The sequence below is a fragment of the Pelophylax lessonae genome, assembly GCF_965119305.1.
Source record: "Pelophylax lessonae genome assembly, chromosome: 6".
Lineage (NCBI taxonomy): Eukaryota > Metazoa > Chordata > Amphibia > Anura > Ranidae > Pelophylax > Pelophylax lessonae.
In genome coordinates, this window is record NC_138773.1 from 203,648,445 (window position 1) to 203,673,066 (window position 24,622).

The 24,622-nt window shown below is 42.3% G+C and overlaps 2 protein-coding genes across 2 annotated transcripts in view; one reads left to right on the plus strand and one right to left on the minus strand.

Moving 5' to 3' along the window:
• Positions 1–24,622, plus strand: part of LOC309558932 (uncharacterized protein) — a 754,545-nt gene that overhangs the window by 82,987 nt on the left and 646,936 nt on the right. The window lies entirely within an intron of this gene.
• Positions 20,101–22,421, minus strand: LOC309557709 (gamma-crystallin-2-like; the record flags this gene model as incomplete). Its single annotated transcript, XM_082260486.1, has 3 exons — positions 20,101–20,376; positions 21,184–21,444; positions 22,413–22,421. 3 exons carry the CDS (start codon positions 22,419–22,421, stop codon positions 20,101–20,103), a joined length of 546 nt encoding a protein of 181 aa, XP_082116612.1.

The window sequence follows — 24,622 nt, forward strand, 5'->3', positions numbered from 1 at the left end:
AGAGAAAGTAGAAAGAGGGGGGGAGAGACAGAGAGGGAGAGGGGGTGAGAGAGAGAGGGAGAGCGAGAGAAGGGAGTTGAGAAAGAGAGAGAAGGGGGGTGAGAGAGAGAGGGGGGATGAGAGAGAGAGGGGGGATGAGAGGAAGAGGGAGGATGAGAAAGTGAGGGGTGAGAGAGAGAGAGAGAGAGAGAGAGAGAAAGGGATGAGTGGGAGGATTTCACAAAGTAAAAATTTTAAATGTACAAATATTTGTTATTTATTAACTCAATACAGTTTTAACTTTTATATTTAGTAGGAATTTAGCAGGAATTTTGTATATTTTGCCATGTATGTGTCCACTAATATTGATTATAGTGTATTTTAGCAAAAATATTATTTTGATAAACATTTGCACAAATATGGCAGCTAAAAACATCAGCAACACCTTCCTTTTATTCTACTTTTCGTGTGCTTTTAGCAAATGTATGGTTTGTTGGGTCTTTCAAAAATTCTGAAAGTTGTAATGGAAAAAAAAAGCAATGAAAAAATAGCAAAAAGGGCCTGGCCACCTGAGTTTAAAAGTGGAGCGCATGACCTGGCAGTGAAAAAGTTAAGCTACTGATGGATGCCCATTAAAGAAAGCCTTGCTGTGTTGAAGTCACTTCGCCAGAGCTATTGAGCTTGTTTGAAGTTTTCCCTATCTGAAGCCATTTGCAAGTCTAAAAGTTCCCAGTGCGGGGGGGGGCGCATGCACGGCGCAATGTTGGACGGCAGCTTGTAGTGAAAGCTCCGCCGAAGGGGAGAGAGAAAGGCCGGATTCCCGGGGCCAGATCAACAATTTTCAAGCTTTTTTCTACCAGCACCCCCGGAGAACAACCCCGTGCATGATGTCTGCTAAAAAGAATTAGGGCCGCCCTCCACAGCATTCCTTAACAACTTATTTGCTGCGCACTAAGGAAACCACAAAGATGACTAAAGATGGCGCCCAGCCCATGTGCCTGCAGAAACCACCACACCACCCTCCGCTCCTGCAAAACTAGATGGGGACCATGAGTACTCACATCAGATAACTAAAGCAGATCTGGATGCAAGTCTGTCACTTATGTATGAAAAATTGGCTGAAAAGATTCAAACTGAGCTGCATAAATCCACTAATACCCTGACACAGGAAATTGCAGCGCTGGGAGGCCGCACTGATATACTTGAGACTTAACATGATGAGCTTTCCCTAGCCCATAATGATCTCAGGAAGGATTTTGAGCTTTTGGCTGAAAATTACAGTGTGCTTCAGTCTCAGGTAGAAGACCTAGACAACAGAAACCGCAGTAATAATCTGCGTATCAGAGGTATCCCTGAGTCCATCCTGGAGCTTGCACCTGCTGTGTCTAAACTTTTCAAGGACTTACTGCCTGACAAACCAATGTCTGCCTTCACATGTGATAGAATGCATAGGGCCCTGCGCCCCAAACCCCCTTCTGAAAAACCCCCTAGGGATGTGGTATTGTGCCTTAAGGACTTTCTTGTCAAAGAGGACATACTGCGTGCTTCTAGAAATACTTCTAATATAACTTTAGAGGGCACTAGGATCCAGATCTTTCCTGACATTTCTCAGGCCATGCTTGAAAAGCGCCGCAAGATGAGGGAAGTTACCTTGTGTTGCACCGCAGATGGAGACAGCCGTTTAGGAATGGCTCATCCTAGTTCTTTTTAGTCTCTAACGGTTTTTTCATGACACACTTTATGTTCTGTTTTTCTTGTTTTTTTTTTTTTTTCCACTTTTGGCTCTTGGCCCTGGTTCACAGACTTTGGGACTCTCACACTTTCCCCATAATTGGCCAGATTTGGTGGCACAGTTTCTTAAAAAAAAAAAAAAAAAAAAAAGTTTACATTATTGTTTGGCTCTCCTCTTTGTGTGGGTGGTGTGTGGGCATATATATTCATTTTGGGGCCTCCTCGTTGGTTGCTCAAGACTAATTCTATAGCACTCGTACACTGTTTTGAGTGGTCTATGGTTTTGCATGGTTCTCTCAGTGTCTAAATGTTTTAGGCTTTTCTCTCTCCCTTCCCGTTGGTTTGTCCCCCTATTGCTAGTTTGTGATGTCTCGTGCCTTGGCCATACATTTGCTCCTTAGGGTGCTCTTGTCCTTTTTTGGGCGTGGTGCGGGACTTAGGGATTGGCACCTGGACTTAAGTTTCCACTGGAGTGTTTCTGTTTGGATGGGTTTTTGTTTTCTACCCATCCCCCGTGAAGTTTCTATTTTTCCTAATTTTTTCATTTGCATAGTTTTCGTTTTTGGTGTAAGAAAAAAGAAAGTCAACCATACTTACCTCTAAATGTATATTTTTTCTTTTGCTGCATTATCATCGGTCCCAAATGACAAAGATGTGGTTTATTTTATGGATGGTTATTATATGCATTATGGTGTTTATGGATGGATATTATATGCATTATGGTGTCTACCACGTTCCTGGAATTAGTCCAGGTGGCCCCTGATTTGTGTCCAAGCTGGTTAGAACCACCTAATTGCTTGTGGGCTACTCCTAGCTATGTGGTTATCCAGATGATTACTGTTTTCTGTAAACTTAATTTTTTTTTTCTAATTTCAAGTCAAGCTAAAAGTCAAGCATAGTACAAACAAGTGTCACACTCATCAGAGCTTAGAAAGATAGATCAACATAAACTTACCTTTCGTAAATATGGAGAAAAAATAGAAGAAAACGGGAAATGCATTCAATTCGATGATATCGAGAAAGTAATGTACAATACCAACATGGGTATAATGCTTAAATACACTAGAGTGGGAAGGTGATATACAGTAGGTCTATTTCTCACCACCTTAGTAAGCATAATAAAAATTTGCCTAAAAAAGGGGACATCCTAAAGTGAGAAAGAGGATATACTGTATGTAAACTTAATTTAATGGCTAACCATGGGGCTTAAGATCCTATCCCATAATGTGCAAGGGTTTAACTCCCCCAATAAAAGACATAAAGCCTTTAAACAATATAAACATTTGGGGGCAGACATAATTCTGCTTCAGGAAACCCACTTTGCAACTGACAAACACCCAAAATATTTTAATAAAACCTACCAATAATTTAGATGCTCTTCGTTCAGTAACAAAACTAGAGGCGTAGCTATTTTTATTTGTTATAACATTATCTTTGATATTTCCTCCACCTACATTGACCCTGAGAGCAGATTTTTAATCCTTAAAGGTAGCATTTGTGGGAAATCGATTACGATAGCCTCCCTTTATGCTCCTAACGAGTCACACGCACCCTTCTTCAAGCACTTTTTTGAAACCCTAAACAGGTTCCAGTCCTCCCATATGATTGTCGGTGGGGACTTCAATCTGACAGCTCACCCTATGTTGGACAGAAGTAGGATTACAGCTTCCTCTAAGGCCTTTCCCAAATGTTTGACACGTTCTCTCAGTGATATGCAATTAATTGACACTTGGCGGGCTCATACCATTGGGATGAGGGCATACACGTATTACTCTCACCCCCATGATAGCTTCGCCAGACTTGACTATGTCTTTTGTACCCCTATACTTTTGGCCAACTCGTCAAGTGCCGATATCCATGTATGCCCTTGGTCGGATCATCATATTGTTACTTTCAGTACATCTAATATTGGAATGGAGAGATCTTCTTATCGTTGGAGACTTAATGATTAGTGTTGAGCGAACACGGACTGTATTATTCGTGTTCGTACCGAATAATTGGATTTTTTTTACCCGAACACGGACACGGACACTTTACTGTATGTTCGGGTAAAAATCCGTGTTCGGTCGTTTTATTTCCGGGTTTTGCATGCTTTGGCGCTCTTTTCATGGCGGGCTTTCAACAGCCAATCAACAATCGTTTAACTGGTGTGCCTTAAGCCATCCCAGCCATGCCTGCAAATGTCTTAGTAGCTGTGATTGGCCGTCTGAAGCATGTGACCAAGTCTTTATAAGTTCGAGGCAGCCGCCGCAGCAGCGTCATTCTGCTGCTTAGCTAAGGGACAGAGCACACATCAATGTGCTGGCTGCTGATTAGGGACAGATAGGCAGGAAAAAACCATTTGTGTCCGGATAGAATTGAGGGACAGGTCGGAGTGTTTAGGCAGGGCGAGTTGTAGGCATTTTAGGGATAGAGTCTGCTGAATTATAGGGTCAGTGTCTTCTACAAACTACAATCGATATTGCTGTGTGGGGGGTGGGGTGAATCTGCACTCAATCCTGATCTACGATCTCTTCTCAATCCTGTTAGGGACAGAGTCTGCTGAATTTTAGGGAAACTGTGTTCTACAAACTACAATCGATATTGCTGTGTGGTGTGGGATTGGAGATAGGCAGGTGTCAGTGATCCACATCCATTTTTCTGTGTGTGAGCTGCAGTGAACACAATCTTTTTGGGCTGCAGTGAACACAATCTTTTTGGGCTGCAGTGAACACAATCTTTTTGGGCTGCAGTGAACACAATCTTTTTGGGGTGCAGTGAACAAAATCTTTTTGGGGTGCAGTGAACACAATCCTTTTTGGTGTGCAGTGAACACAATCTTTGTGGGGTGCAGTGAACAAAATCCTTTGTGGGGTGCAGTGAACACAATCTTTTTGGGGTGCAGTGAACAAAATCCTTTTTGGGGTGCAGTGAACAACATCCTTTTTGGGGTGCAGTGAACACAATCTTTTTGGGGTGCAGTGAACAAAATCCTTTGTGGGGTGCAGTGAACACAATCTTTTTGGGGTGCAGTGAACACAATCTTTTTGGGGTGGAGTGAACAACATCCTTTTTGGGGTGCAGTGAACAAAATCCTTTTTGGGGTGCAGTGAACAAAATCATTTTTGGGGTGCAGTGAACACAATCTTTTTGGGGTGCAGTGAACACAATCTTTGTGGGGTGCAGTGAACACAATCTTTTTGGGGTGGAGTGAACAACATCCTTTTTGGGGTGGAGTGAACAACATCCTTTTTGGGGTGCAGTGAACACAATCTTTTTTGGGGTGCAGTGAACACAATCTTTGTGGGGTACAGTGAACAGAATCTTTGTGGGGTGCAGTGAACACAATCTTTGGGGGGTACAGTGAACACAATCTTTTTGGGGTGCAGTGAACACAATCTTTGTGGGGTGCAGTGAACACAATCTTTTTGGGGTGGAGTGAACAAAATCATTTTTGGGGTGCAGTGAACAACATCCTTTTTGGGGTGCAGTGATCAAAATCCTTTTTGGGGTGCAGTGAACACAATCTTTTTGGGGTGCAGTGAACAAAATCCTTTGTGGGGTGCAGTGAACAGAATCTTTGTGGGGTGCAGTGAACACAATCTTTGGGGGGGTACAGTGAACACAATCTTTTTGGGGTGCAGTGAACACAATCTTTGTGGGGTACAGTGAACAGAATCTTTGTGGGGTGCAGTGAACACAATCTTTGGGGGGTACAGTGAACACAATCTTTTTGGGGTGCAGTGAACACAATCTTTGGGGGGTACAGTGAACACAATCTTTTTGGGGTGCAGTGAACACAATCTTTGTGGGGTGCAGTGAACACAATCTTTGGGGGGGTACAGTGAACACAATCTTTTTGGGGTGCAGTGAACAACATCCTTTTAGGGTGCAGTGAACACAATCTTTGTGGGGTGCAGTGAACAACATCCTTTTAGGGTGCAGTGAACACAATCTTTGTGGGGTACAGTGAACAGAATCTTTGTGGGGTGCAGTGAACACAATCTTTGGGGGGTACAGTGAACACAATCTTTGTGAGGTGCAGTGAACACAATCTTTGTGGGGTGCAGTGAACACAATCATTGTGGGGTGCAGTGAACTCAATCTTTGTGGGGTACAGTGAACACAATCTCATACTTCTGAAGATTTGAGGGTGCTGCCTGTTCCATACTCCCCCTACTCCTCATCTAGCCTTTTAGGGGTACAAACAATAGTAATTGGGGCCTAGTGTGGTTGTGTACGTGTGATATACATACACTTTTTTTGGATCATATTTTCTATTCCGCTATTTAATCAAAAACCTTTGGGGATCAGTTAAATTGGGGGATAGTCTGTGTTGGTACGTGTGAGAGAGATCCACCTTTCCAAGTTGTTGGGGTTCATCTCATACTTCTGAAGGTTTGAGGGTGCTGCCTGTTCCATACTCCCCCTACTCCTCATCTAGCCTTTTAGGGGTACAAACAATAGTAATTGGGGCCCAGTGTGGTTGTGTACGTGTGATATACATACACTTTTTTTGGATCATATTTTCTATTCCGCTATTTAATCAAAAACCTTTGGGGATCAGTTAAATTGGGGGATAGTCTGTGTTGGTACGTGTGAGAGAGATCCACCTTTCCAAGTTGTTGGGGTTCATCTCATACTTCTGAAGGTTTGAGGGTGCTGCCTGTTCCATACCCCCCCTACTCCTCATCTAGCCTTTTAGGGGTACAAACAATAGTAATTGGGGCCTAGTGTGGTTGTGTACGTGTGATATACATACACTTTTTTTGGATCATATTTTCTATTCCGCTATTTAATCAAAAACCTTTGGGGATCAGTTAAATTGGGGGATAGTCTGTGTTGGTACGTGTGAGAGAGATCCACCTTTCCAAGTTGTTGGGGTTCATCTCATACTTCTGAAGGTTTGAGGGTGCTGCCTGTTCCATACTCCCCCTACTCCTCATCTAGCCTTTTAGGGGTACAAACAATAGTAATTGGGGCCCAGTGTGGTTGTGTACGTGTGATATACATACACTTTTTTTGGATCATATTTTCTATTCCGCTATTTAATCAAAAACCTTTGGGGATCAGTTAAATTGGGGGATAGTCTGTGTTGGTACGTGTGAGAGAGATCCACCTTTCCAAGTTGTTGGGGTTCGTCTCATACTTCTGAAGGTTTGAGGGTGCTGCCTGTTCCATACCCCCCCTACTCCTCATCTAGCCTTTTAGGGGTACAAACAATAGTAATTGGGGCCTAGTGTGGTTGTGTACGTGTGATATACATACACTTTTTTTGGATCATATTTTCTATTCCGCTATTTAATCAAAAACCTTTGGGGATCAGTTAAATTGGGGGATAGTCTGTGTTGGTACGTGTGAGAGAGATCCACCTTTCCAAGTTGTTGGGGTTCATCTCATACTTCTGAAGGTTTGAGGGTGCTGCCTGTTCCATACTCCCCCTACTCCTCATCTAGCCTTTTAGGGGTACAAAGAATAGTAATTGGGGCCCAGTGTGGTTGTGTACGTGTGATATACATACACTTTTTTTGGATCATATTTTCTATTCCGCTATTTAATCAAAAACCTTTGGGGATCAGTTAAATTGGGGGATAGTCTGTGTTGGTACGTGTGAGAGAGATCCACCTTTCCAAGTTGTTGGGGTTCATCTCATACTTCTGAAGGTTTGAGGGTGCTGCCTGTTCCATACCCCCCTACTCCTCATCTAGCCTTTTAGGGGTACAAACAATAGTAATTGGGGCCTAGTGTGGTTGTGTACGTGTGATATACATACACTTTTTTTGGATCATATTTTCTATTCCGCTATTTAATCAAAAACCTTTGGGGATCAGTTAAATTGGGGGATAGTCTGTGTTGGTACGTGTGAGAGAGATCCACCTTTCCAAGTTGTTGGGGTTCATCTCATACTTCTGAAGGTTTGAGGGTGCTGCCTGTTCCATACTCCCCCTACTCCTCATCTAGCCTTTTAGGGGTACAAACAATAGTAATTGGGGCCCAGTGTGGTTGTGTACGTGTGATATACATACACTTTTTTTGGATCATATTTTCTATTCCGCTATTTAATCAAAAACCTTTGGGGATCAGTTAAATTGGGGGATAGTCTGTGTTGGTACGTGTGAGAGAGATCCACCTTTCCAAGTTGTTGGGGTTCATCTCATACTTCTGAAGGTTTGAGGGTGCTGCCTGTTCCATACCCCCCCTACTCCTCATCTAGCCTTTTAGGGGTACAAACAATAGTAATTGGGGCCTAGTGTGGTTGTGTACGTGTGATATACATACACTTTTTTTGGATCATATTTTCTATTCCGCTATTTAATCAAAAACCTTTGGGGATCAGTTAAATTGGGGGATAGTCTGTGTTGGTACGTGTGAGAGAGATCCACCTTTCCAAGTTGTTGGGGTTCATCTCATACTTCTGAAGGTTTGAGGGTGCTGCCTGTTCCATACTCCCCCTACTCCTCATCTAGCCTTTTAGGGGTACAAACAATAGTAATTGGGGCCCAGTGTGGTTGTGTACGTGTGATATACATACACTTTTTTTGGATCATATTTTCTATTCCGCTATTTAATTTAACTGGGCCTCCATGCGAGACCTGTGTGCCTTGTTGCGCTGTTTTGAGTACTCCACCAACATGGCCAGTGGCAATGACGCCGTTCTCAGCTTAACTATCCCACTTCTATGCCTCCTTGAAAAAACAATTCGGGCGATGATGGAAGAGGATGTGGCACAGGATGAGGAGGAGGAGGAGGATGAAGAGGTAACATTTCCAAGGCTTTCAGGGCAGTCATTCGCAAGGGGCTCCGAGGGTGGGTTCCTGCACACGCAAACGCCAGGGACGCAATTGTCCAGCAGGGGCACAGTTCTGGAGGATGAGGAGGATGAGGAGGAGGAGGAGCTGGAGGAGGAGATGGAACCATGTTCACAGCAGGGTGGCACCCAGGCCAGCTCATGGCCATCACTGGTGCGTGGCTGGGGGGATACAGAGGACACGGACGATACACCTCCCACAGAGGACAGCCTTTCGTTGCCTCTGGGCAGCCTGGCACACATGAGCGATTACATGCTGCAGTGTCTCCACAACGACCGCCGAGTTGCCCACATTCTAACTTGTGCTGATTACTGGGTGGCCACGCTGCTGGATCCCCGTTACAAGGACAACGTACCGTCCTTAATTCACTCACTGGAGCGCGATCGCAAGATGCGCGAGTACAAGCGCACGCTGGTAGACGCCATGCTGCTGGCATTCCCATCTGACAGCGGGGCCACAGTGGAAGCACAAGGCAGAGGAGGAGGAGGAGGAGGTCGCCAACGCAACCAGGGCACCGCCAGCACCTCAGAAGGCAGGGTTAGCATGGCCGAAATGTGGAAAAGCTTTGTCAGCACGCCACAACAAACAGCAGCACCAGCAGCTCAGATGGAACGTCTTAGCAGGAGGCAGCATTTTACCAACATGGTGGAGCAGTATGTGTGCACACGCCTACATGTAGTGAATGACGGGTCTGCCCCCTTCAACTTCTGGGTCTCCAAATTGGGCACATGGCCTGAGCTTGCCCTTTACGCCTTGGAGGTGCTGGCGTGCCCTGCAGCCAGTGTATTATCTGAACGGGTATTTAGCACGGCTGGGGGCGTTATAACAGACAAGCGCAGCCGCCTGTCCAGAGACAATGTGGACAAGCTCACGTTCATTAAAATGAACCAGGCATGGATCCCACGGGACTTTTCCGTACCTTATGCAGAATAGCAATGGATACCGACCTTACCCACCCATTGTTCCATTTTTGCTCTTTCTCACTCTTTTGGGGTGTACCCTCATTTAAAATTTTTGAAAAGAAGCAGTGTTGGCTACCTCGTCCTCCTCCTCAGGGCCAGATTAATGTAGGGGCTATTGGAGCTGCAGCTCCAGGCCCCTACCTTTTATATAGGCCCCGGGTTGGCCATATTCACTGTTACCGCTCTTCTGTCACTTGTAAACACAGAAGTCTGGCTTCTATGCTCGCTTCCCCAGGCAGCACCCTCAGAACCTCCCCACACAGCGTGAAGGCCGGACAAGGAGGGACAGTTGGCGATGCATGGATGTGTTTATGGGCTTCAGAGACAGCATCCCATGTTGAATTAGGCATGCATGGCTGCACCCTTCCTCCTCTGGGTGCATGGCAAGGCACGGCCCTTAAGGCCCTTCAAAATCCTCAGCACCAAGCCCATGATGCTGTTAATCCGGCCCTGGTCCTCCTCCACCGCCGCTTCCACCTACACCGCCCATAGGTGTGCGCAGCCTATTGCATTAAGGTGTGCACCCCAAAGTTGAAATACACATGCATGTGTTTGCCAGCAGGGAGAGTAATGTATCGGGGCCATGTACCTGTAGGCAAGGAGAAATAGAGCAGAGCAGGTCCCAGGGAGATCTTTCCCATCTCCTCACTGGCAATGCTATGTGCCCTAGGTGATTAGGGTGTGCCCAGGCACACCCAGCACACCCTGTGCGCACGCCTATGTCACCGCCACATCCACCACCACCTCAACCTCCCTCCTACTCCATATGGGCCTCGTCCTTCAGAGATGAAGAAGAACATTGTTTTATTTTTCTGTTTTTTTTTGTTGTTTTAAGTTATTTCCCTATCCACATTTGTTTGCAGAGCACTTGCCATGCTCTTAATTACGTTTTGCTGCCATTTGCAGCACTCTAGCCCTTTCCTTTGGTGTTTTAGAGCCATTTTAGTGCCTTAAAGTTCGGGTCCCCATTGACTTCAATGGGGTTCGGTGTCCGGGAAAAGTTCGGTAAAAGTCCGGGACACGGACCCAGACTTTTTTTTAAAGTTCGGCCGAACCCGTCGAACACGGACATCTAGGTGTCCGCTCAACCCTATTAATGATTCTATGCTTAATGATCCCGCAATCGTCTCTCAAATCTCCTCTTCTATAGAGGAATATTTTACATTAAATGATGACGGTGATCTGCCCACGTCAACCAATTGGTCTGCTCATAAGGCGGTCATCAGGGGGAAATTAATTAGTCTAGCCTCAGCCAGGAATAGGTCTAGGTTAGCGGATGTTAGAACCCTGACTAGGGGCCTGGACCGTCTCTACAATTTGCACGGTCTCTCCCCCTCGACCCCCCTTTTAGAGCAGATTTCCTCCAAACGTAGGGCCTTGGATGAAATTTTGTCCAACGAAACTGAAAGGGCATTGCGTGGTTTAAGGCTAAATTTATGCCTAACAGTAATTCATCCTCCACAATGTTTGCCAGAAAACTCTCACAGTCAGTTAAACCCACCCATGTATATAAACTTAGAAGACCGGATGGTAGAATGGTCTCACATCCTAAAGAGGTACTAAATGTATTTACAGATTTTTATAAATCTTTGCTTTCAGATTCCTCAGTTTTCTCAAAAGCCCAATTTGACTCCTGGATAGAGGGCTTATCTATCCCTTCACTCTCTGATAAACAGAGGGAAGACCTCAATGCCCATGTACGGAAGAGGAGGTCTTGGAAATCATTAAATCATTGAAGTCATCTACGGCCCCTGGCCCAGATGGGTTCTCTACTTCTTATTATAAAACCTTCTCCTCCATACTAGTCCCTCATTTGAACAAACTATTCAACTCTATCCTTCAGGGTGATGGTTTCCCAGATTAAATGCTTTTTGCAAATATGTCCTTACTACCTAAACCCAATAAAGACCACTCTCTCCCTCAAAATTTCAGACCCATCTCGGTCATGAATAATGATCTGAAGTTGTTTGGCAGCTTCTTGGCGAATAGACTGGCTAATGATACACCACATTAATAAACCCAGATCAAACCGGCTTTATTCCTAACAGACAGCTCACAGACAACATCAGATTGGTCACTAATATAATACAAGACACTAATCTACATAAACACCCTACATGGTTAGTTAGCCTGGATATACGCAAGACATTCGACAGTGTCAGTTGGCCATACCTTGAAATTCTACTCCCTAAGTATGGTTTGGATGATGGTTTTCTTCGGGGTTTTAAGGCCCTGTATAATTCCCCCCAAACATGGGTTCACATATCCGGTTGCAACTCAGAATTTTTCCATCTTAAAAGAGGTACCAGACAGGGATGCCCCCTCTCCACCCTACTTTTTGCACTGGCTATAGAACCTTTGGCATGCTCCATCAGAAATAATTTGCGGATTAGGGGATACTGTAAAGAGGGTATGGAATATAAACTTAATAATAAGACGATGTCTTATTATTTTTATCTGACCCACATATCTCGATCCCCCAACTACTAATTGAACTTAATTCTTTTCAAGTTGTCTCTGGTCTAGGTGTTAATATATCTAAATGTTCTATCATGCCATTAAATCTGCCTAACTGGCTACATGTTTCCTTTAGGGAGAGTTTCTCGTTCTCATGGTGCACAAAATCCTTCAGATATCTAGGGGTTTCAATTACTCCACATTATGAATCAATGTTTATAGTGAACCCCCACCCCCTGTTCAAACACCTCAGATCCCTTTTAAATACATGGTCCTCATCTCGTTCCTGGGCAGAATAATGGCTATAAAGATGATTATTCTTCCTAAATTATTATTCTTCCCGTCAATGTCCCCATGTCTCACATTACCTCACTTCAAAGAGATTTGTCTAGATTTGTCTGGAATGGTAAGAAACCAAGATGCAGTAAACAGGTTCTTCATGCGCCTCAGTCATTGGGTGGTCTGGGACTTCCGGATCTGTGGTCTTATTACCTTTTCAGCAAAATTTACACAAATCGCCCAATGGCACTCAAAGGAGAAAGATATTCCTTGGCTAATCTTTGAACAAGAGTCTATTTCCCCCTTTTTTTTACATTATATACTATGGTGTAAATCCAGGATCCCCAGACACATTGTTCAATCCAATAAAATTGACAATCATATGTTTCAGATATGGACGAGGTTCAGGGATAAATATAAGCTTATCTCCATAGTACCCCCCTTGACCTCATTTTTGGATATTATAAATACCTCCATACTTCCCTTAGATAGAAGGGATCTGGAGCCATGGATTGCCAGAGGCCTAATTTCCCTCAAAGCCTTATCTTTGAATAACACATTTTGCTCTTTCGAACAGCTTTGCTCCATTCATAAGCTCCCTAGCTCAGAAGCAGAAAATAACATTGTCATAAAAAATTTCTTTATTTCACAAGGTTCCCTGAACCTCCCACACCACATACTCCGTTGGAGGTCATCTGCTACTCCTCCCCTAGGGGTAGGGGTCTGATCTCAACTTTGTACCGACACTTTAATGAGTCTCCTCTCCCGGACAGGCAGAAATACATGCTAAACTGGGAGCGTGACCTTAATTGCACTTTTTCGGTTCTAGATTGGCAGAGAATGCTAACCAACCTTCGTAAATGCACTCGCTCTACCACGAGCAGAGAGACTCCCCTTAAGCTTTTTATCAGATGGTACATGACCCCTTCATTGGTTCATTCATTAGAGGTTGTCCGGAGGAAGGTACTCTGCTGCACCTGTTCTGGAGCTGTGGACACCTGGTGGAGATTTGGAATCAGGTCAAGCTCAAAATATCACTACTATCTGATAGGAATATTCCCATTACGCCTAAGATCTGCCACCTTTTCGCACATATCCCGGATGTCCCCTCTCCATTGTCCAGGTTATTGCACACTTTGTTTGGCGCCATCCAGTGGATGATCGCCCTGAATTGGAGATCATCCACTCTCCTATGGCCTCAGGTCTTATCAAGGATGGAAGGCCTCAGACTCCCTGAATGAGTTTTTCATTCCTTACACGGTTCTATGCATATCTTCCATCATAAATGGGATATCTGGGATAATTGTTCTTCAGTAGTGCCTTAGTCCATTCTGTGAGTCATGATATCACTAATGCTGTATGTATACTGTGTTGGTTGCTGGCTTTTATGTAATAAACGTATGTCTTGATTATCTTTCCATGTTTTATATACCCATCTTTCATACACGGATATGTATTTCAGTAGTGTAATGTATGGTTTTCATTTTTTTTTTTTACTTTCCAATAAAAGCTTTTGTAAACATACTAGTTTCCGGGGCCTCTTTGAACATATTGTTCTGGAGAAGGATAGTAACGTCACCTTCGCCTAGGTCTCTTAGGTGAAAGCGGGGGGTAGGTAAGCACACTAACTTTTTTATCCACAGGTTATTTCTTTTTATTTTGAATGCAGTGTTTTCTCCTGGGGAAGGGGGCCCCTGATAAATAAGTGAACCATGCTTTTTTAGGTCCACTATAATCATCTATTGTAACCTATATGTTAGCGTTTAAATAATAAGCTGTTGTGTTCAAATATGTCATTGCTAATACAGGCAAGCAAGCCAAGCATCATTGGGCCACTAAGTGGGAGCAAGCGCTGTTCATCTTGTATGGGGATAATAGTGATCCTTACTGATACACATCATAATATACATTAATTAGGAATAAGACAAATTTAAACATGGTTGTGTGTCCTCCATTTGGTATAAATTAATCTAAAAAGGCCGCTTGAGTTATGTGATAAACAACCTTTCCAAGCAAACAACTTGTTATTGCAAACAGCATAGATGGGGGATTTTCTTAGCAGTTTGGGCACCCCAATGTGTTGTTAATGTGTGTTGTGTCATAAGAAACCATATATAAGGAGGAGGCTCTGACAGGCATGCTAGAGCACTCATTAAACAGCCTATTATGTGTGTGTGCTCTCCTTAATTACGTACCAAATAAATATAATTTGGAACTTTCTCTCATCTGTAAGTCATTTTACAGGTTTCCTGCAAATTAAGGAACTTGTGATAACAGTTTCTATTCATTATTTTGGTGCCGAGACTCGGATACTCTGATACGCTGTTACAATAATCTCCGTGACCCAAACATGGGCCCATGTGAGTAAATTTACTCACATAACATATGCTTGTCTGTACTTATAGGGGCTGGGGAGAGTATGGTAATGTGATGCTAAAACGCATATTTAAAAGAACCCAGACCAGACTAGACGAGATAGAGTGTTTAGTTAATGTGTAACTTGTAAATGTCTTGTCTGTTTGTCTGTGTTTAACTTGTCTGTGATAAGCTGCTGTTGTCCTCTCTTCTATCTTAAACTAACTTATGCTGTGTGTGTGGGTTCCTGCAATGACATCTGGCTAGCAGGTTAGCAGGTGTTATCATATGTCCTCACGGACACAAGAAGAATTAAGGTGTAGGTGCTATCTCAGCTTCCAAATCCAACGGAGGGGTAATGTTTGTGTGAGAGAGTGAAGGCAGGTGTGGTTTTGTGGTAAGTAAAACCTCTCGCTGAGGTGGTGTGTGAGAAAAAGTGAAAAAAATAGTAATTAGATTATGCCTGATCTTGAGCTCTCTCTCTCTCTCTCCCTCCTGTTCTATCTCTTTTTTCTTCCCCCTCCCCCTTTCACACTCGCACTGTGCCGAGAGGCTCTGAATCATATAAATGATTTTGTGTAAAGTTGTCAAGGTCTTACCTTGCCTTCCTGTTGGCAGCCATCTTGGATATGTGCAGACTGCTGTCTCTTATCAACTCTGTTTGCATCGTCACTTGCCTGCTGCCTGGGCGTCATTCAGTGATGATGTTGCACACCTGACTATTTATATCACTTGATGACTTGCAGTCTATGCCCTTGTGTTTGTGCTCCAAGGTACATCACTGCTTGCAATCCTCTGTTCTCCGTGTTCCTCCGTGCATGACCTGGCTTGGCTGACGACTTTTCTGGTTCTCGACTCTGAATCGGCAGACAATCTGGCATCAACAGACTACCTGCTACTGGACTTGACCCCCGCCTTGGATGATTGGATCACTACCTGCTTCTTGACTTGACCCTGGCTGTTCCTGATTTTGCTGCTCACTCTTGCTGTGCATTTATTGTTGCTGCCCTAATAAACTGCTTTATTTTACCTGCATCTTCGTGTGGTCTGGTTTCCTGGCACCCTGACAGAACCTTCACTTAAACAGATAATGACAGCCATAAATGTCTGTCAGTCAACGCTTAATGATCATATTGAGGGATTGAAGATAGAATTCTCCTTCCTGAAGCATGATGTTCAGTAGGTGAGGGAGAGAACAGCTGCTGTAGAAAAACTTCTTATATCTATGGAGGAGGTTGTCAGACCGATGGATACTGCAGTATAGGTGGCAAAAAAAGGCACTTTCTGAACATACACTGAAATGGCAGACATGGAAGATTGTATGCGTAGGAAAAACATCCGACTGGTGGGATTTTCAGAAGGCGTTGAAGGGAGACACCCTGAGGAGTTCTTGGAGGGTTGTCTTAAAACACATCTAGATCCTGCTACTTTCACCAGCATGTTTGCCATTGAAAGGGCCCATTGCATTCCAGCTAGAGCACCAACAAAAGAAGCGTTTCCTCGCCCCATGATAGCGAAGATCTTGCACTTTCGGGACCGAGAGAATATTCTGAACAGGGCTGGAGTTTAATGGATATCAGATCTTTATCTATCCCGACTTTTCTGCGGCCACTCAGAAGCAGTGGGCCAGCTTTCAGCAATTTAAGAAACACCTAAGGGATCTGAATATGGCCTATAGTATGCTTTATGCGGCTAAACTGCAAATCGTGGATAAAGGTAAAGTTCACTTCTTCACAACCCCTACTGATGCTTCCAGATGGCTGAATTCCAGAGGCAGCTCGAGAAGTGGGGGCTTCCCGTGTCCTCCCTGAAGATCTTGTAGTTCTGTCCTGCTGATGGAGATAGTGGGGTTCCTCTGGATTGCTTATTAAGTTCTTCAAAATACCTGTTTTGCTTATTTTCTGCTCCTAAATACTTGTGAAGGGTGGAGACTTGCAGACCTATGTTTTATATACTGTATTTTGTTTTTGGAACTTGTCATTTTGTGGAGGTCCCTAATATCTCAAATTTTTTTTGGACTGTTTTTTTTTTTTTCTCTTATCTTCTTTGGTAATTTATTTTTGGACTTTGTTTCCTGGGGACACTGGGGCCTGTGAGGCTCTGATTAAGTCTCACCTCTGCTCCTTATTTGTTATTCATTATGGGGTCAAAGCACTTGGCAGGTTGGGGCTGGGTGCAGGGAGGGGGGTTGTTGGGATTTTGTTTTTAGTTTTGGGCAAATTTTTTGCATTTGGACTGGTTTTCTTTTCGCACAGTGTATGTACTACATCTAAGATTCTGGATATGCGGTGCTAGTCTATGTCTTGCTGAGAATCCTGGGACTCTGTCTGTCTCCTTTCACTGGTGGTGAAGGAGTGCAAAGTCTCTTCTATCTGTTCCTTGGCTGTTTGAGATGGAGGTAACACTTAGAGGGGTGTCCTGGAATGTCCAGGGACTTACTTCAAAATTTAAACAATCCCTGATCTTTGATTATCTTAAGAAGTACTGTATAAGCCACATTTAATTCTCCTGCAAGAGGCTCATTTGCAGAGCTCCAGGATTCTCTCCTTAAAAAGAGCCCATATTGCTGGGGCCTATCATGCCACATTTCCTCATATGCTAAGGAGTTTCTACATTGGTTACAAAAACACTACCCATATCCATACATGCGGTTAAAACCGACTTGAAGAGCTGATATGTAGTTCTGGTCATTATTAGAGTATTTAATTAATTCCTGACATTGGTCATTATATATATGTACCTCCTCCCTTCTAGCTCTCTCATATGGATGATATGCTTCAGACGACTTATGAGAAAGCAGAAGGGAAGATATTTTCTTATGGGGGACTTAACGTGGTGATGGATACAGCCATGGATAGGGTGGGGGCAGCTCCAAACACTCCGGTCCCCCTGGCTGGATGGTTGTTTACTTATGGATTCCAGAAAATTGGCATTTCAAGCATTCGGACCTGAAGGAATATTCGTGCTACTCTGAGATGCAAAAGTCACTATCCAGAAAAGACACTGTCCTTGCGGAGAGTGAGGGCTTGGATTTAGTGCAGGATGTAAATACTTACCCAGAGCCCTTTCTGACAATTCCACTACCCTGCTTGATCTCAATATAGAGGTTAAGTCTGGGATCTGTCACTGGAAGCCAATTGGAAGCATATGAAAACCAATTGGTTATAGGAGGACTATTTCAAGATAAAATGCACGCAAGCTATTAGTGTCTTCTGGGCTGAAAATGGGTCTTCTTCAATGGGAGGCTTTTAAGGCTACTCTGAGAGGGCTGTTTATGTCAGAGGTGCGTGGCTTCAAACAGCAGTTGGCCTCCATGGTGAAGGAGAAGGAGACAGAGATATCTTTTGCTGAAGCTGCGTATGTTAGGGAACCTACTCAGAGTAAGCTCTTGGAGTTGCAGGGGACGACCCGTGACTACCATTCTATCCTGACTGACCAGACCACAAAAAATAGGTTGGCTCAGCAAAGACGTATATTTGAGTTTGGAGATAAAAATAGTCGTCTGCTAGCATACTTGACCAGACCTGAATATGTCCCTGTATATAGAAGTACCATTCGTGACCAATAAAAATGACAGGTTAATGACTCGATGGAGATTTGGCAAGTCTTTACCCAGTTTTATAGGGAGCTGTATGTGTCATGTAGTGACTTTGTTAGATACTAAGAAAGCCTTTGACTCTGTGGAGTGGCCCTATTTATTCCATCTGTTGGAGTCCTATGGTTTTGGACCTGTTTTTCTCAGGGTGAGACTATTGTATACTGAGCCGATGGAAAGGCTACGGGTAAATTACGGTTAAGTGACTCCTTTTCCGGTCTTCGGGTAGATCATTGGAGGAACGTGTCTCATTATGCGGACGATATGCTCCTGTATCTTCAGGACCCGGGCCACTCAATGTCAGCTGCATTTTCTCTGATTCAAGAGTTTGGGGACTATTCTGGCTTCCGCACTAATTGGACCAAATCATCCCTGTTCCCTATTGACGATGGGGTGACTGTTCCTAGCCTCTTTGGAGGCTAATTTGTTGGACCCTGATACAGCCAATAGGATTTTAAGGTATTACCTAGCTTTGGGACCCAGGGACCCCAAATTGATAGCACGAGCCAGTACTAGATGGCTGCCTTTTGCACCGGAATTTTCGGAAGAGTTGTGGCAGGAGGTGCTTGACACTTACCTTACTTCCTGATATCTCCTCAACAGATAGGATGATTCAACTTAGGTTCCTTCATCAGATGTATTATACACCGTTAAGGTTGCTCCGCATGCATAAGAGAGACTCTTCAACCTGTCATAAATGCCTGGGGGTTGAAATTACTTTTTTTATATGGTTAAGGAGTGTACCAGGAGAAGGCCTCTGTGGTCTATGGTGACTGAGTTTATAGCTGATAAATTTGCTCTTCCTAACATATGCTCCCCCTTGCCATGTCTATTGGGAATTTTTGAACAGGAGGAGTTGTATTTATATACCTGACTATTCCTTAGAATTCTTTATTTTGTGGTACGGAAGCTTATAGCAAGGAGGTGGATATCCAGGGAAAAATTGACGTTAGGGATATGGATGAAAGTAATAAACTATGACAATCTGCTATGCCGTATGACATATGAGGCACAGGGTTCCCCCAAGAAGTTCAGGCAGGTGTGGTTGGTTGGGTGGACTCTAAGGACATTTTTGGGGGGAGAGATGGATAATTGAGATAACTACATGGGGGGGGGGGGGGTGCTGCTGAAAGACTAATGTATCTCAATAGGCTCGTAACAAGTTTGGGGGTTAAGTGCTACACACTGTCTGACTCACAGGGCTTGGGCTCCCTTGCCTGGTCCACATCTGCCCGATGTTTATTGTAAATAGTTGGTATATCCAAAGGATGAGGCCTGTTGTCTCCTTGTTCCTACAGGATGATGGGGTGTCTCAATGGGGAGGGAGGGGAGGGAAAGTGGGTAGTTATGGAATCATTCTCTGTTATTACTGATGAGTTATATATTTTCTTTGTTGAAAAAAAATATATATCAGACTCTCAAGAATAAGTTGTTTTGTGTTTAGGTCTTCTATGCCTTTGGGGTGCTGGCCCTTAGGGTGGCCCTGTGAATGTGTAAAGTCAATATGCCTTGTTTCAAATGTACATAATTTTTGTCTCAGATCCTTATTTTCTGATGATAAAAATATAAAAAAAATAAAAAATACGTACCAAATAAGTATAATTTGGAACTTTATCTCGTCTGTAAGAAATCGTACAGGTTTCCTGCAATTTAAGGAACTTGTGATAACAATCTCTATTCAATCCTTACTGATAACATAAGTTGAACTTCATAAATCAACTCCCTTATATTTGTAAAAAACAACAACATTCTAGTGCATTTCATTTTATGGTATCACCATATTTTTTTATGATTTGGTGTTTAGTATAGGCTAATTTCAATCCTATAAACGTATGGAAAATGGGTATTCAAAAAACATTGTAAAGTGAAACATCATAAATGCAGAACTTACATACAGAAAAAAATCTATTTTTTTTAATTGGCAACAAGAAACGCTGTAGAACACTATTTAAATTCAATACATCTGATGCAGTCTTCTTAAGGATCCAATACGAGCATTTAGAGCACCCCATTCAGAGTATTTCTTGTATTCCCCAGGTCTCAGGTAGTACTGACGTCCTCTGTAGTTGGGTTCTTCATAAAACATCCAATGACCATCATGTACGTTACAAGAGTTAATGTTGTGGTAGGGAAATCTCTCATAGACATGGGGGCAGTCCTCTGTAAATTCCATCATCTGGCCTTTGAAGTCCTCTCTCTCATAAATTCTTAATTTAAAAGGGCCTTGATGCTTAAAAAGTAAAATAAATAATTCATATGAGCATAACGTCATTAATTATATAAAACTGGGTATACATGTTGAGTTTTTTTTTTTTTTTGCTCAACCAGCGTGTTGAATGAAGAAAAACCTCACAGATCTCTGCATCAACACAAGCAATGTTGATACAGGGATCTCTCCCACCATGTCTTTGTATTTTGACAAAAATGCACCCCCCCCAACCTCTTGGTGCCAACGCTGATTGAAAGCTGGTTTTCCAACAGGACCATGAAATGTATTCCCCTATACAAAGCAAATGAAAGAGAATGAATGCAGGAATTTTGGTGTTGCATTTTAAGATTTAGTAGACCAGCATAATCTAACAAAAAGATCTATTGTTCTCACAAGTAAACATTAGGAAAGGATGTGATGTAACCCCAACTGCGCAGGCCAACAGATATAATGGAATAAGAAATGTTTTGCCTGTGAGAACTGCTAATCCTGAGACCCTTCTGTCACTGACAGCTTTAAGTCTCACACTAAACCCCTCGGCATGGTTCCCAGTCATACAACCACCATGGCAGCCAATCTTAATGATCACTTAAGGTTTGTTTACAAACCCTAAATAGCCTTAAAAGATGTATTTTAGACATGTGTGTCCATTTGTCAGCTTATTGAAAAAAATGGGATAGGTATTTCTTACAACAGTGTACCATATAACAGTCTTATATACCTTAAAACGTGGTACCTCTACATCATTGGTTATATTGATAATATAACATATTCAGGACTGGAGGGAATGTTAAGTAAAGTACATTAATAACTCTATAATGTAAATACCTGAGGTGTCAGGTGACAGGATTTGATTGAATCATTGAAACCCATCCACCGGTGGAAGTCAGGATATTCTCCTTTCCACAGATAATACTGGTGCCCTCTATAGTTGGAGTGTTCATAGAGAATCCAGTTTCCACTCTCTACACGGATGGAGCTGCAACGGTTAAAGTAAGAGGACATATCAGTACAATCAGAGCTGCATTCATAGCATCGGCCTTGAAAGTCCCTGTCTTCATAGAAATATATCTGCAAAAAGATGCAAAACTATTAATTATAATATACATAAAAGTTAAATTGAAATGTAACTCATAAACCACTTAAACTACATTTTTATTACTTCAGGAAAAACAAATATTGTACATTTATTGCTGTAGAAACTCAAACCTGTTTTAGTAATAGAAGGCAATATTACACATTTAGCTATATCAGTAAATCAGAAATCCTCTAACATTTTTCTTTTTACGCTACACTGACCAAGGCTTATATGTACCTGTGGGTAGTGAATTAAAGAATATAAATAATATTTACTGTACATTAAGTACATTGTGTCCTGAGAAAAACACAGATGCTATATGAAGTTAGACTATAAGTTTCATTATAAATCTTATTTTACGCAGTTAAAAAAAGAAAAACAAATCAAATTAATATATATATATTTTTTTCGTAAACAGATATCTTAATACAGTATATGTATTGTCTGTAAAATGATATATGCTAAAATATATATACAGTATATATAATATATTAGCAAGTGTATTCAAGGTCCATATAGACATGGATGAGTGAGTATGGGGTGTAGGAACTTGAGTGGACTGCACCTCAACCCAATAGAACACCTTTGGGATGAATTAGAGCGGAGACTGCGAACCAGGCCTTCTCTTCCACATCAGTGCCTGACCTCACAAATGAGCTTCTGAAAGAATGGTCAAACATTCCCATAGACACACTCCTAAACCTTGTGCACAGCCTTCCCAGAAGAGTTGAAGCTGTTATAGCTGCAAAGTGTGGGCCAACTCAATATTGAACCCTACGGACTAAGACTGGGATGCCATTAAAGTTCATGTACGTGTAAAGGCAGGTGTCCCAATACTTTTGGTATTATATATATATATATATATATATATATATATATGTATATATTTATATATATATATATATATATATATATATATATATATATATATACAGTAAATGAAACTCGTATTAACTGGTTTAACGAAACAGCCACTTACCTTCCCCATTTTGATCTAATACTGAGAGCGTGAAACTCAATACTTGATCAAGAACTGAGGGGGTCCATTTATATAGTCCTGTAATGCTGATGCATGCATACTGTACATTTTAAAGAATCATGACCTTTCTGTCCACTAAAGAAAATGTATAGCTTTTGTCTGTCCCCTGTATATATTGTTGTTTAATTATGCCAGAAGCTACAGTTCATTGTTACACGCATGGAAAAAAAAAAGCTGTCTAATGATCATCAGACAATGCTGGCAAGTTAATATACAGCATAGCACACATTTTCTTTTTCAATGTATTTATTGTTTTTTAAGAATCAGCGCAGGATATCAAAGGCAAGCAAATAAGTCGTCCATGCAGGGGCTCAAAAAATGATCAGGTATTACAAGACAAAAAAGAAAGGTTACAATCATAACAACCTAAGCTAAATAACTCTTAAGCCAAGCAAAAATTACAACTAAACAGGGATTTTCTTTAGAAACAAAAAAACATATTGGGGTAATTTATCAGATTAATGCAAATGATAACCCCACTTTAGGTAAACAAAAAATTGATACAGCACATGACATTTCTGCATGTCTTTAAGTAAATTGGAGTTCAAATAAATATAATTATAAAATGTACTTCTCTAGTTCTGCCTACAACTACTTATAATTTGAAAAAATGTAAACTTGATTTTCTTGTATAGAGGAATTCTGTACACAGTGGGTGTAAAAAACATTTCCCAGAAACACAATTTCCTACTCATGTAATTGGCTCACTGTTTCGAACATTTTTCTCTGCTGATTATCTGCAGTACAACTAAACTCCCAGATAATACTTAGTTTTGTGGATCACTGGGCAATAAAAAGGATCATATTATTTTTTGTTAAGAAATACAGTCTTGCCCATATTGCAGTTATTCCTAAACCAATAAATGATTCATGCTTAGTGTCTAATTAAAGACCAATTTCTCTTTTGAATGCCGAGATTCTGACCAACAGATTGCTGCCTTTCGTTTCGCATTGGATAGTTACTTCTCAAGTGGGGTTTGTTTTGGCATGAGACAATACCCTGAAGGCAATTAACATTCAGCTCTAGTCAAAGCGCCTCCATCACAAGGGCCTTTCCATGGATGAGGAGAAGGCCTTTGACCGCATGGCTTGGGGCTATATGGCGGAGGTTCTGAAGACTATAGGGGTACCCCCGGTGATTCATGTCAGGATCCTTACCTTGTACTCAAATCCGTTGGCTAAGGTTAAGGGAAATTGCTACTTAGCTCATACTTTTTCTATCCATACTGGGACAAGAGAGGGATGTTCCTTGTTTCTATTGATATTTATACTCACCTTGGAACCATTTCTTAGATGTATGCGGTTTAATACTTCCATCACAGGCTGACAGGGTATACAAATTAGCTGCCTATGCAGACAATTTATTATTTTTCTCTTCCATATGTAATGAAGGACCTTAAACAATTTGCTTCTCTCTCAAATCTTAGAATAAACTACTCAAAATCCATGTGCTTACATAGTTACATAGTTACATAGTTAGTGAGGCTGAAAAAAGACACAAGTCCATCCAGTTCAACCTATGATGTGTGTGTGTGTTTGCTAACCGTACATTGTATACCCCTGTATGTTGTGGTCTTTAAGGTGTCCATCCAATAGTTTTTTGAAACTATCAAGGCTCCCCGCTGATACGACTGCTTGCGGAAGAGAATTCCACATCCTTACTACTCTTACAGTGAAGAACCCCTTACGCACTTTAAGGTTAAACCGCCTTTCCTCAAGTTTTAGTGAGTGGCCACGTGTCTTATTGTATTCCCTTACTCTGAATAGTTTGTTCCTTATGCTTGGGTCGCCAGTACAGTATTTGTACATTGATATCATATCCCCCCTCAATCGTCTCTTCTCCAGAGAGAATAAGTTCAGTGCTTGTAGTCTTTCCTCATAGCTGATGTCCTCCATTCCCCTAATTATTTTTGTTGCCCTTCTCTGGACTTTCTCCAGTTCCAGCACATCCTTCCTGAGGACCGGTGCCCAGAACTGGACAGCATACTCCAGATGTGGCCGGACCAGAGTTTTGTAGAGTGGAAGAATAATCTCTTTATTTCTGGAGTGAATCCCCTTTTTTATACAACCCAGTATTCTGTTGGCTTTGCTTGCAGCGGCTTGGCATTGCATGCCACTTCCAAGCCTGTTGTCTACCAGTACCCCCAGGT